This window comes from Sceloporus occidentalis, unplaced genomic scaffold (assembly GCF_023333645.1).
Source record: "Sceloporus occidentalis isolate IW3139 unplaced genomic scaffold, rSceOcc1.0.p SCAF_1, whole genome shotgun sequence".
NCBI lineage: Eukaryota > Metazoa > Chordata > Lepidosauria > Squamata > Phrynosomatidae > Sceloporus > Sceloporus occidentalis.
This window is the reverse complement of record NW_028316981.1, coordinates 143,895,073-143,910,189: the sequence shown is the minus strand read 5'-3', so window position 1 is coordinate 143,910,189 and position 15,117 is coordinate 143,895,073. Positions and strand designations below refer to the sequence as shown.

General features: G+C 40.7%; 1 protein-coding gene across 1 annotated transcript in view; it reads right to left on the bottom strand.

The window, feature by feature from the left end:
- LOC149322354 (zinc transporter ZIP11-like) overlaps positions 1-15,117 on the bottom strand; it is a 410,913-nt gene that overhangs the window by 364,103 nt on the left and 31,693 nt on the right. The window contains exon 4 of the mRNA XM_089540325.1: positions 374-532. Within this exon, the coding sequence (XP_089396451.1) occupies positions 374-532 (159 nt within the window). The remainder of the gene's footprint in view (positions 1-373; positions 533-15,117) is intronic.

The window sequence follows — 15,117 nt, the reverse complement described above, 5'->3', positions numbered from 1 at the left end:
TCCAGGAGACGTGTTTTTTGCTATTTCACTTATTGCAGCTTCCACCTCGCTTTTTAGAATTTGGGGTTCATCTTTATATGGTTCTTCGTTCCATGTGTCCTTCATGTTGTCATCTCTTTTATATAACTCTTCTGTGTATTGCATCCAACATCTTTTTATTCCTTCCTAATCTTGAATTACATTATTTTCTGAAGCTGAGTTTTCCTATAAAGATAGTAGCAAACAACCCATTGCAAGGAGCACGGTCACCATCACAGGGTACACTCAAACTTACAAAATAACTTCAGAAAGAAAGAAAGAAAGAAAAGACTCAACACAATATAAATGGACTTTCCCAGTCACCAGAATTAAAGATGATGACAGGACTACTCACCAGCCATGGGAGAAGGTGGTCAGCAAAGTACACAAAGGCTGCTCCCAGGGTGAAGCCAACAGCTACAGGGAAAAATGCAAGTGCTCCAAACTTCCCAGAGTCTTCAGCTAGCTCAATCGCAGGTGCAAGTAGAGACCAGTAAGAAGCAGCCAGCATGACCTAAACAAAAGAAGAAGAATGAATGCTACATAAAATGCTTAAAAACCCAACTGTCACATCTTCAATCAGACCTCTAAGAAATATACATATACATTCTTACCGATACACAAAACAGAATTGTTGTAAAAATGGTAGTTTATATAGAACAGAGATGAGAAACATTTCCCCAGATGTTGCTGGACTACAATTTCTATCATCTATCACTTTCACTGTGCTAGCTAGGATTGATGGGAGACATATCTGTAGGACTCGTTTCCTACTCCCAATATAAAATGCACTGTTAGTCTAGGGAGGGGAGTTTCAAATGATTAAAGAAAAAACAGGGTGACAATGTGCTAGGCAATTAGCGTAATTTAACTCTAGGCAATATGTGGACGTAAGAAAGAAATCTCAAATCCTGAACAGGAGCACAGGAAACTGCCTTGTTTAGAGTCATTTCACTAGTCAATCTTGATTACTGATACTTTTTGAAAAGGTATTCATGCTAGTCTTGAAAGTTTTTAAACAGAGGCTGGATGACCATCTGTCAGGGTCCTTTGACTGTGATTCTAGTTTGCTTTAACACAAAAAGACACAAAGGGATTAACAAGCACCTTTGAGTCTAACTGAAAATAAACGTTTTCTAGCAGAAGCTTTCATGGACACCATCATGTGATCATCTGATGAAGTGAATTGTATCCATGAAAGCTTCTCCTAGAAATTGTTCTTCACGGTTGCTCTCAAAAGTACTACCAGTTTCCTTTATGTATTTCTAGCTTAGTACAGGTTGAGTATCACTTATCCAGAACCTAAAATCCAAATTATTCCAAAATCCAAAATTGTTCACATGGCTGGCTGAGACAGTGACACTTTTGCTTTCTGATGGTTCAGTGTACACAAACTTTGTTTCATGCACAAAATTATTTAAAATATAATGTAGAAATTTACCTCTGGGATATAGGGTAAATACAAGACATGAATGAATTTCATGTTTAGACTTGAGTCCCATCTTCAAAATATCCTGTTATGTATATATGCAAATATTCCAAAATCTGAAAAAATCTAAATTCCAAAACACTTCTGGTCCCAAGCATTTTGGATAAGGGAGACTCAGTTTGCAGTGTCCATCTTTAATTAGTTCTGGAATCCTTCCCAGCCATATCTGGAGATGTCAGGGAATTGGACCTTCTGCACACAACACATACCATCTTCACTAAGCTGTGGCTCTCTCCAAAGAACACATGTGAGAGCAAATAAACCTTAACAGCAATTTGAGCAATAAATTTAGTCAAATGCTCCCATAGCAACCTTGCAATACCAAAAAGGATCTTTGGGGGGGATTTTCCCTTACAACAGGAAGAGACCTGCAAGATCAGACCAAAAGGCATTCAGTCAAGTAATCTGCTTTCCATAGCCAAATGCCTACTGGAAGCCAAATGAGTAAAAAAAAAAAAATTATTGAGCCAAAGAGAGTTCCTTTAACAAATTAACACCCCACCCACTCCAGGTCTATCAAAGTTGTCTGGATCTAAGTTCAAGTCAGCATTATCTGCACTAGATTATGTGTTGTATACTATTTCCCTTTACTGTGTCAATTGGGGGGGGGGGGCACAACCACTAACCCATTCTTAAACTCGATCATTACTTAAACATAATGAAACATGCCAACAGTTCAGATTCAACACAGTTTGGGGTCAGACCATTACAGAGAGGTTTGCCTATTAAACCATTAATCTCTTACAAAACCACACAGCAAAAACCCAAGTGTTGTTTTTTCTCCAAAAGAACTTACATGGCAAATGAACTTTGAGCCACCCACTGAAGGATTTTAAAACCACATATCTTGGATAATACTGACACTTCTGCAAAACATGTTACGCCTGTTTTGTTGAAGGGCAGCCAAGAAAAGCTTCCAAAATCAATTAATCCACTTCTCTACTTCAGCCCCAGTTAAGGGTCTGAAAACAAAAATTTAAGGTTTAAAAGCAAAGCAAATGGCAGCAATTCTCACATCAATTCAACAGGATCAAGTCTATTTATTACAATATTGATCCCAATGAACTAATAAACAGTTGCCATTTCTGAGGGGGAGGTCTATTGCACAGTCTCAACAAGCTGACTGGGTCAATTGTCCATATATGCAATTTTCTAATCATTTTAATAGACAATCCAGAAATGTGGATGAAGATCTCCAGTTATTTGATCAATATTATTTTCACTGTCACAAGAAGATTCAGAAGTAGCATTTTGTACACCATACAATGTTCCATATAATGGAATTATTCAAAGATTTTAAACAAGCATGAACATGTCAGATTTGAAATGCCCAGGTGCGTCTTGCTGATTGATAAAAGATACCTGAAACTAATAAACTTTAATATGAAGACAAGACTGAGCATCATGGACTAAATCCAATGTGAGGCCCGGCTACAGTAAATCCAATGAAATAAGTGGGATAGTGTTCACCAATTACACAAGTTCCATTGTACTCCCAGCATAATTAATTATTTTTTTTAATTACCTATTACATTACCCTTAAATAATTCCATACTGAGCTTCTTTCAAAGAGAGGCACATTACATTAAAAACTCTTCTAATTAAATGTATTGCCATTCCCGATACATCAATAGCTATATCACTTGCTCTGAATAATTTACCTCATTCACTTCTAATTTTCGGTGATGTGACAACTTGGTATAATTTAAAATGAACAGTTTTAATTTTAATACAAATGCATAAAAGCTCTTCATGCAATTATCATTATCTAGCTGTTGTCCTGTAGGTCCTAATTTACAAAATATATAATTAGTAAAAATTGAAATGAGACCTAAAGGCACCAGATCCCATCTAATCTTGGAAGCTAAACAGGGTCAGTCCTGGTTAGTACTTAGATGGGAAACCACCAATGAATACCAAGTGCTGTAGGCTATATTTTAGAAGAAGGAAGTGACAAAACCACCTCTGAATCTTCCTTGCCTAAGAAAACCCTATGGAATTTATGGGGTCACCATGAGTTAACAGATGACCTGAAGACACACAGACAAGTATTGAAATCAAGGCAAACAGGTTCTCTCTCTTGTAGGTTCTTCTAGTTATAAAAACTCTCTTCCAAGGAAAGTCCCTATCAAAGAAAGATCTATTCAGAAGCAAGCTGAACTAAGAGGCTTTTTTCGAAGAATACATAAAGTTGCAAATAGAGCAATCCAATGGAGAAGAGAGTACATGATGGAGGAACCACCACTTTTTAAACATTCCAGAGCTTAAATGGATAGTGGCAGCTCAGCACTCATTTATTCTTCCTTCCTTTTTTCCTTTCAGTCACATATTTAAAGGGGGGGGGGAAATCTTCCCATGGAGAGGGAATATAATCAGGGCTGCTCCATTCTGAATGGATATCTGATGAACAGGAAGAATTTAGATCCAGCAGAGCCTACTTAATAAGTGAAATGGGAATGCTGATTATTTTTTAAAAAACCATGTATTAAATTATTGAGGTTGTTTACAATTTTACTGCATGGTAGGTAAGTTCAGAGCTTGGAATGAGATCACTACATGGAGTCAAATGCTTTGGCCAATCCGTGAATATGGAGGGATGACTGGATTCAACAGGTGGGTCACAAGCCACTTACGCCAATCTAACTGGCTGCAGCACCAACATTTTCATGTCTTGAATAGAAATAAGAAAGAGGAGAATAACAAAAAGAAAATACCAGAGGCGGGGGGGGGGGGGGGCAGGCATGTGTTGTTATTGTTATTTTAGTTGTTTTGTAGGCAGAAAATATTTTTTGGATTATAAAATGTCCCAAACACTTTTTCAGGTACCTGTCAAAGCTAGTTTGATGTGGTTATTTGAATGGCAAACTGGACAAAGGCCCAGATTCCTATCTCTACTAAAGGCATACAGTTCATTGGATATTGCCAGCCCAGTCCCTCCTTCTCCACCTGAGCTATGTCACAGTGTTGCTTCCAGGACACAACTGTATAGAAAAGGAAGAAGAAAAGATAGGATGTCAATGCGACTTAGGCAAAAGGCTATTAATGTGTTTCCAAAATCACATTTTGGATGTTGGGGCTAAAAATACTTTGGCTCTGAAAAGGTTGGAAATAACTCCCCTAACCTGAGAACAAATGAGATATCCAGTGGCAAAAAAGTTCCATGTATAAAGTTAAGGCACCATCAACAGTGAGATGCATAGTAATGTTCAACAGCTAGATTCCTGCTCCCAACAGCCACCATGGTAGAATTTCCTGAGTTCTAACCATATGAAATCTAATCTATGTATTTCTCAAGGGACAGAAACACAAACCTGAAATGCAATTTTCAATAAAATGCTTATTCATTGTATTTTTCTGCCACGAACAATTTAGAAACAGCAAATAGATATGGCTCGACTTCAAAGAACCCTTGCTTTTTCTCTGAATTGGACCAGAATACACAGCCAAAGTAGCAACAAGCACATAAAATATGGCATGCTTATTCCACTGAGAAGTAATAAAGTCTAAATAACACTTCCAGAGGGGTGACTACAGACTATACAAATAGCCCATTTGTAACAAGCCATGGTCTTAAATTGCCTGTAATGTTAAAGAGAAGTAGCCATTGTATGTCTCTTTCTCTCTCTTTAAGTAATCATTTGCTCAAAGCTTTTTCTCTCTCCTTGCACACTGGTTTCAAACTATTTTAATCTCTCTTTAAAGAGCTTCATGCATCTTTCCAGCTCACACTACTGTATTGTGATGCCAACAGAAATATGTATTATTGCCTTAATTTTATGCTTGTTATTTGGCCATGCTGGTCATACTGCTCTTCCACTGGTCAGCTGGGTCACTACTGGTTTGCATCACCAACCTTTTCACCAATCCCAGTGGCTATTTAACTTTTTAAGTGGAGAAAAAGATGGAGAGAAGAGGAGGACAAAACATGCAACCAGGAATTATTAAATATGGGTATCACATCTTTTGATTAAAGACCTGGTTAAAGGACTGAAAAGGAGTGGTCCAGTGAGTCTATCCATTACACAAGATAAAAAGAAATGAAGAGGTGCCCTTTAAAGTGTTCATTTTTCATTGCTTGTGTGTTCTAATGTGCCTTCAAGTCAGCTGGATAGCCATCTGCCGGGGATGGTTTGATTGTGATTTCCTGCATGGCAGGGGGTTGGACTGGATGGCCCTTGGGGTCTCTTCCAACACTATGATTCTATGATAACCTCAAGAATTTCACAAGGTTTTTGTAGGCAAAAAACACCCAAGAGGTGGTTTGCCAGTTTCTGCCTCTGAAATCTAACCTGCAGAACCTAGTATTCTTTTGTGCTCTCTCGTCCAAGTACTAAACTGGACTGATCTTGCTTAGCTTCCAAGATCAGATGGGATCTGGAGCCTTTATTTAGGGATACTTTACATCAATGTAGCTTCTACATCAATGATCCATGGGAGTCTCCAATATAACCTTGCAACATGGCCCACTTCCTCATATGTTCTTGCAGATGTTTACTTACCTATTTAAGCAGGAGATTTGATAACCGACCATTGAAATCATTACACTCGTCCCTCCATATTACCTTTTGGCTGGGTGAAGCAAATGAACCTTACTAAAGTAGACAAAATAGCTAGGTAGCTTGGCTATTCTTACCCTAAGCTGCATCTGAGGCTAAATATGATGAGCGAAAGATTCTGAAGCCAACAAATCCATATTACGAAGAGCAATTACACAGCTGTCAAAAAACACAGCTTCAGGAGAAATATTTACTAGTACTGTACATGGTCACAGCTTGTGTGTCATAAATTAGAACAACTTTAGGTGTTTTTTTCACTTTCCATTTCTACAAGGAAGATTGTGTAAGTCAGTGTAATCAATCACAGGTGAACTCTTTTTAGTTTTCATTCCTCAGCAATTAAGTTAAGTGGGCTTCTTTTGCTATCACAAACAGCAACTTTTTTACTTCTTTTTTTAAAAATTAACATACACTCAGTAAATAAAATAATCTAAAATGTTACAACAAGAGGAACAATATCATAACAAATTTTATTTTAGGGATCTGGGCAAATTCTGAAAAATTTACCTTCCTTATTCCAAGAGTTCGTTACCATAATGTGGGCTTCTTTTGCCATAACAAACAACTTTCTTACTTCTTAAATACTTTGTATCTTCCTTATCTTTCAATAAAACCCAATTTCTACGAACAACATTCTGTTCCCATTAACCATCCCAGTTGATGTAACTAAAAGTGCTCCTCCAGAAAGAAATGGATCAAGCTCACCATGGCATAGGTCTAATCTGCACTGCAGAAATAATACAGTTAGACACTGCTTTAACTGCCATGGTTCCATCCTACAGAATCCTGGGATTTGTAGTTCGTTTTGGCATGAGAGCTCTCTGACAAGAGGAGGCTAAATTTCTCACAACACTACAAATTCCAGATTTCATGGCATTGAGCCACAGTAGTTAAAGGGGTGAACTGTATTAATTATGCAGTGCAGTTTAGATCATAGACTTTCCTGTCCTTAAGACTGCTGTTTCCAGCTCAGTCTATGCCTAGGCATTTCTCCAAATCTAAAAAGTTGGGCTGCATTCACACATCACAAAAAGCCATGCTTTCTGATGTTAATGGTTTGTTGCTTCATCAGCAAATTGCATGATCAAACAAATTGGCTTCTCTCCTGCACATTTTGTCAGCTCCAGTTTCAATGGGCAGCTTAGGAAACAAGCCAGTTTTAAGCAAGAAATCTCAGGTTCAGAAGGCATAAGCCCTCATTTAAATAAGCCTGTCTTCAATATCCAACCAACCATGGATATAGATTGACATGATGACAAACCATGATTTATTAACAGAGATGGGCAACAAGTCAGATTCCAACCACCAGCACCCCTAGCTTGCCATGACATGGAATCAGGATCTCCATCTTTATTACACATTGTTTAAGAGATGGGCAAAAGAGGATGGCAGAAACAGTAATTTCTCAAGTTTGGACTGGTAAATATTTAAAATGAAAAACCCTAATTTCTTCCTGCTCCAAAATGTATTTGACAATCTGGCAGGAATTAAAGGCTAAGCTTTTCTTTTCTGTATTGATCATCAGAAAACAGTCTTATCTTAGGAGAAAATATTCCATATCTAAACAAAGTATCTTGCCACTTTGACTCTGGAGTTTGAATGCCACCAAGACAACTGCATGGTACAACTGCATACCTTTTTTTCTGCTGTATTTTGCTACCGTTTAGGAACAAAGCTCATTAGCAAAATACACAGGCTTCATTTCCCTCATATGAATAGAGCTGCTGCTGTTTGTTCAAGAGCTTTTAATTTATTTTTGCCGGGGGTATAGCAGCACATCTTTCTTGTAAGGTTATATCTCATGAGAAATGCATGGAACATTTGAACAGAATATTGATAAACAAGCAGTTCTCCGGATAGGACATGGAGTTCTCCAACTAGTATTAGAAACTGTGACATTTGGTAGTGCTATCATCCAATTTTTTTTTCAAAAGCAATGATGCCAGATTATTCTTCTGTTTCCTTGCTTCCAAGGCAGTCAGCCCTGATGGAAAGAAACTAATCATAACAATCTTAGTCTAATTACATTTGTCTTTGTCAGAGGGAGAAAAATTGGCAAGTTGCAAACAGTTATCACAACTATGGATTAGAATCACAGTTAAAAGTGAAGGAAGGCAAGAATAAACCTATTGTGTTAGAGGCAGATATATTTACAAAATGCATATCTTGTACAGGTGATCTGTAAGAATGCAATTTTTTCTTATTTTATAGGTTATCTAAGGGGGACTGTTCTTTGCATTTCAGACACTTTAGAGCAGGAGTAGGAAAAGTGCAGCCCACAAACTGCATATGGGCGCCACAGTCATTTTTAGAGTCCCTTCCAAAAAACATTGTGAACCCCAAATCTCCTCCAGGATGTAGTGGACATTTTTGCAATGTTTTTAAGGAGACTTTCCTTTAAATCAGGAAGCAAACAGAATGTGTCTCCTAGGCCTAAAATGGCCCAGGGAGACCTGAAAACATTGAGAAAATGCTCTGCCCTCTCCCCAGGGGTATTTGGGGATGGGGGGGGGGGCAGTAGGGGAGGTGAGGAACTCCCAAGGAGCTAGTGTAGATACCAAGCATGTCACAGTTGCTCACAACTGATTTAGACTCACACATAATAGCATCTTCTGGAAAGCCCTTAAAACAAAGTCAAGCAAGTTTTCCCCATCCAGGCCAAAACTGTTTTTTTTTTTTTTTTTGGGGGGGGGGGGGCTTGAGAAATGCAAGTAGTTGGGGTGGCACCTTTTACTGGAGCAATCTTTGTTGGTGATGGTGAAATGGAATACAAGTTGTCAAGCCCCAGAAAGCTCATCATCAAGCAGAATACAAAGGTGGGGTGGCTTTAATTAATTTCAGACCCAGTTCACTTCAGTTCACTGCATTTTCTCATTCTGTATTTCACTTCCATATGAAAAGGAAAGCTGTGATGCTGAAAAAATCTTGCCTTGTTTTACGAGAAAAATGGATTCAAGTTACTTATGATTTCCAAGCCAAAGGTGCCTAACCTCTGTTGTTATTAGTGGGGAGAGTGCTCTGTGTCCCATCAATTTCAACATAAATTGAAATTAAGCATGCTTGATCTTGTCTTTGGACCACAGCCAGCAGCTTAGATTCAGAGAAGGCCTATGCAGAGACAAACTATTTCTGCTCATCAACTGGAGAAGCCTACATCTGCCTTCCTGTGGCTGTTGTTTGCACCACAGAGGATACTGCCCTTCTTGCTGCTAGAGAGAAAAAGCTTGAGGGGCAAGCTGGTGATTTGTGTGAATGGCACCTCAGACTTCACTAGATCCAAACAATTTTCTGCCCATAGTTCTATATTTTCAGTGATTGTCCCATGCTTATGCTTCTAGGAAGGTTTTGATGGCTTGAAGGAATTTTGGCAGCTGCCAGATCCATTGTTGCTTCCTATACTCTTCTCTGCCCTAGCTTAGTGTTTTTTAAAGTTATGTTATATTGCACAAATCTTTCAAAGAATACTCACAGAGAAGGAGAGAGAGAGTATTATAAAACCAGAATGAAATCACATATGAGGAATCCATTTGTTTGTTATTATGTACCTTCAAAATAACTCTTGATTTACAGCAAATCTACCATAGGATTTTCTCAAGCCAGAAATACTCAGGGATGCTTTGGTATTGCCTTCCTCTACATATATCTTTGAGCACCTAGAATTTCCCCAGCGGTCTCCCTCTCAGTACTAACAAGGACTGACCCTACTAAGAAGGAATATGGTGCCTTCAAGGTATTGTAGGCAACACTCTCTCTCTGGCTTTGCTTCGCGAATGAAGATTCAGGAAGGTCTCATCCCGCGCTTTGTATAAACACGTTGGTGACTAAAAAGGCCAATTCGAGACAAACAGGTCCGGTTGCAGAAAGCACAGCGGAAAGTCTCCTTAGGTGATGTTTCCGGGTTGTGGTTCTTTCTGCGTTGTCGTTTCTCTTCAAGGCTAGTTCGGCGTGAGCTTTCAAAAAAGGCTGCAGCATCGTGGATAGTGCGTCTCCATGCCTCCCGATGTGAGACCAAGGCAGACCATTGGTGATCAATTTGGCCAAGCCTGAGGTGTTGTTTCAGGGGCCAGTTACAGACCGGCACTTTAGTGCGTGACGAGCACGCACTAGGGTTACAAAAGGGCGGTGCTTCCGCACCACCCTAACCCTAGTGCGTGCTCGTCACACACTAAACGGCGGCGGCCCTTCCATACGGCCGCCGCCGTGAGGACGTGACGTCCTTGCTCCGCGCCAGGGCGCTTAGTGCGCCCTGAACACGGAGCAGGAAAGAGCTCCGTTTCGGAGCTCCTTCCTGGTTTAGTCCGCTGGGCACAGCCTTCAGACGGCTGCGCCCAGCGGACTAAAAGAGAAAGGGGCCAAGCGGCCCCTTTCTCCTTCTCCCCGCCGCCGCGGGGTGTCCTTGGGGCTTGAAGCCCCAGGGACACCCCTTTTCAGGCTGTGGGGAAGCGGCATTTTGCTGCTTCCCCGCAGCCTGAAAAGCGGCGGATCGGGGCCTCAGCGGCTGCCGCTCTACACACTGAGGCCCCGATACACCGGGGAATGGGGCGGGTGCAGACTGCCCCAAATGGGCGGTCTATAACCCGCCAGGGAGTCCTTGTATCTCTTCTTTGGGGCGCCCCTCTTACGCTGACCCATGGCAAGTTCACCGTAGAATACTATTTTTGGGAGGTGATGGTCCTTCATCCTAGAAACGTGTCCTGCCCAGTGCAGCTGTGTCCTCAATAGCATGGCCTCAATGCTGGTGATCCCTGCTTGCTCAAGGACAGCAACATTTGTCACATAGTTAGTCCAGTGTATATTTAGAATTGTGCGTAAATAGCGCTGATGAAAGCGTTCAAGGAGTCATAGGTGTTGGCGATAGGTGACCCATGTTTCAGACCCATAGAGGAGAATAGACAGTACAATGGCTCTATACACACTGATTTTTGTGCTTCGCCTCAAGTGTTTCTTACTCCAGACTCTTTTGTGAAGCCTTCCGAATGCACTATATGCCATTGCTAGTCTGTGATCGATCTCTTTATCAATCTTGGCGTCTGAGGAGATGATGCTTCCCAGGTAGGTGAACTGCTGGACGGACTTAAGCACAGATGTGCCTACAGTGATGTGGGGATGGTAGTGTTCTTCCTGAGGTGCCGGCTGGTAGAGAACTTCCGTTTTCTTCAGACTGACTTCCAGTCCAAAGAGCTCAATAGTAGGCAACAATAGTATTATTAAATCCAGATAGAAAGACCTAGCTAAACAGGAAAATGTTAAAGCAGCCTTTAAAAAGCACTGATGCCTTCCCATCTTCTTCTGAGAGAAGGCTGCAAGCTTGAGGAGTTATAATGAAAAACCCTGACCCCTGCCATCTCAACTGATATGGAATGAATGAAGAGAAGGCTGACTGAAGGCTAGCATTAATCACCCCAATGTTTACAAAAGCTCAATGGACAAAAAAAATGGTTGCCTACCCCTGTCCCAGGCGATTGCTACAAGAGGCATTTTTTGAGGGGGGGATTGGAAGGAGTAGACCTGCTTTGCCCCACCACTATCCCCCAAGATGTTGCAAATGCTGGGCTGAGTATACTCAGCCGTGAAGCACGAGTTGGATGGAGCAGGGTGTGCAGAGGCATCCTTGCCATTCTGCCAGTGAGGGAAGTCGGATAAGTTCTCCCCTGTTGTTGTTGTTGTTGCTGCTGTTGTTAGCTGCCCTTCAGTTGAGCTGGCCTTCTCTTAGCCTGGAGAAGAGAAGCTGGTGGGATCTCATTCAGCCATTGGGGGTGCTTCGTTTGTGTCTTCCTTCCTGCATGGCAGGGGGTTGGACTGGATGGCCCCTGTGGTCTCTTCCAACTCTGTGATACAATGTAATAGTAACTGGATATCCTACTGTAGCTTCCAAGCTAACAGGTACTCAGAGGAAGCTAGGCTCTGACACCTGAAACCTGGAACACTCCTAACAGTTTCAATCTGCTTCTCCAGAAATATTGTCAGATCCAAAGATTCCCAGACTCTGTCCCAATTAGGTTGTTCAAAACCCAACAGTCTTCATCATGGCACTGAATCGCTTTTCACCAGCAAAACAACTGTCATCTTATCAATTTTTTTAAAAAAAAATCTAATTTAAATTCTAAAATTATTTTATTCCAGTAAGTAAACTACTCAGATACCAAAGTCATTGAGAAATGCAGAGAGAGAACTGGGTGTCAACTGCATCACATTAACCTCATATGCTTCTGAAACAAAAGTGAGTGGAGAGGAGAGCCACCAGAGAGAGAGAGAGAGAGAGAGAGAGAGAGAGAGAGAGAGAGCTTCATTTCCCAAGCAGGGAGTTACAGCTCATTGAGGCCCCATCTCAAAGTACTGGTTTGTTCTTACAAAAACATCTCAGCTATGAAAATTACAAAAGGAATCTTGAAAGAGAATATTCAAAACTGAAGAGCTCATTTCATCTCTTCTTTCCACATTTCCCTACTATGGTAAAGAGGACACATTTAGACTTTGTGCTTCTCATTTCAGCCCTGTTCAGCAGGATTCATGAGTGCTATGTTTATCCTTAAGACCTTAACACTCAGTCTTTCTCAAACCCAACAAACAGCAATCCAAGTTGGGAACATAAAAACGTACAGCACAATGATGCCACATCACATGCTGTATAAAACTGGATGTTAGTGAGAGATGACAGAAAGAGACACAGAGTACCATCAGCTTCATCTCTTCCATGCTAACTGGGCTCCCAATCCCCACATATGAGAGACATATCTTTGGCAAGCCATCATTTGTCATCCTCATACATTCCAAAAGTCTGTTGTAAGAATGAAAAAAAAAGTATTGTAGATTTTGTGAATACATCATTTTTTGCAATTTCTCCCTACAGTGTAAACAAGAACAGGACAGCTTTCTAGACTAGTACAGCTGTGGTTGGCAGTTCCCAGCTTAAGCAGGGCTGCAGTACTGTAACTGAATCTGTAGATAAATGACCAATCAGATGTCACTCCGTAATATTCTTTTAACTGCATCTTTTTTAAAAAGTGAATCTAGAATCAGCCTGCAATGGAGGAGGAGGAGGAGAATGCTGCAAGCAGGCATGGCATGCTCAATCCTTTTTTGTAGTGATGGCTGGTGACTTCCATGTCATTGGATGGTGAATCTTGTTGTTATGTGCCTTCAAGTCATTTCCAATTTATGACAAACGTATCAAGGGGTTTTCTTGGCAAGATTTGTTCAGAGGTTTGCCATTGTCTTCCCTTGAGACTGAGAGCATGTGACTTGCCCAAGTTTCATGGCAAAGCTGGGAAACAAACCCCAGAGTCCAACACTCAAAGCACTATGCTATACTGGTAAATCTATTTCAAGGTTTTGTCCAGTGTTTAAAGCAGCTATCCAAGGTGCTGAAAATATATCCCAAAATGTGTTCAGTACAATGGATAGCTTTTTTTACAGTTCAGACTAACCCAGTGGCATTCACTGCCCCACTAACATGGATGCCATCAGCCACTGCTGTCTGTATGCAATGACCTTTTTAGTGCCATTATTTCACTGAGCACTCTGCCTCTTCAGACAAATCAGGTGAATGCGACAGTTTTGTTATGTTTTGGTTTTTTAGCAGTGGCACCTGAGGGCTCCCATGTCAGTGGCGCAGGCAGTATTTTTCTGGTTTTGGCTAGCTTTAAAGACATTCTCCAAGGTGGTTAACCTGTTTAGGGATCCAGTTCAGCACCCTGGATAGCTCCATTTAAAAAGCCTGCCAAAACCCAGAAAGGATTCAACATCTCCATAGGTACCACCAGAAAACAAGTTTTTCACATGTTTCTTTTAAAAGCAGAAAATAATAGAGAGACCACAAAGGCTTCTATCACCATACTTATTTCCAAGAATGTCTCTGGACCCTGTTCTTAGAAAATGAAAATGACACATAATTTCATACCAAATTGTGTCCACACAGACAAAAAAGAAGGCAATTTCATGGGTAGGAAGGAGCATCTTAGGTGGTGGAAAATGAGAGAGTACTGTCTGTGCCAAATGTCTGTGTGCATGTTTGAGGCTTGCTCAGGGGTATTTTTGGTGGAAGGGGAGAGGTGGGGAGGTGTTTATTGCATTTGTTTGTTGCCTGAGCTAGATGCCTATATTTCTCTGGATATCACTAGTATATGAGGGCCAGCATGGTGTAGTGGTTTGAGTGTTCGACTATGACTCTGTGAGACCAGAGTCTGAATCCCTGTTCAAGCATAAAAACCCACTGGGTGATCTTGGGCAAGTCAGATGCTCTCAGCCTCAGAGGATAGCGATGGCAAACCCCCTCTGAAGAAACTTGGCAGGAAAACCCTATGACAGGTTCACCTTAGGGTCACTGTAAGTCAAAAATTACTTGGAGGCACACAACAACAACAACAAATCACCAGTATATGTTCTGTGGCATGGATATGCTGTTGTTGCATTTTATGGGGACATCTATATTATTTGGCATTTGGGGCTCTGGTCTCATTTTTGCCTTGTTCATAGCTTTTTGGCCAAGTTTCTTACCTCTGAGCAATTTAAAGAGTTCATGTTCTGTGAAGGGATTAGTGGTGCAGAGAACTGTGAATTCCAAAGAACATTTCTGTGTTTTACAGCTCAGATTGCACCTCTGCATTCTCCTTAGGTTCTTGGGCAAGTTACTTCCCATTTAGTCTCAACACTTTGCCTTTGGGGCTTTTTGCAATTGGCCACACCCAACATGACAGCAATTTTATGAACAAGCAACAATCCTCCCTTACCTGAAAGATCTGATCTGCCTATTAACCACAGTGAACACAGAAGGATGTATGGAATCTTACTTCAGGCAATACAGTCCATAGTCCTCCATTTCAGTATTATAATGAACCATATGTAAAATCTAGCTGTAAAAACGTTTTCAGTGTAACAGGTAAAAGTTCCAAAAATACTTTACCAGGCAAAATTATTTCTTCTCAAGACAAATGTAACAAGAATAATGAGGAAGAAATTGCTGCTGTACTATACAGTACACGATTCTGCTTTTAAGCTAGGTTTAGCAGACAGAAATTGTTCCACAAAAATGGCAGAAAATCCATGCTGATCCAT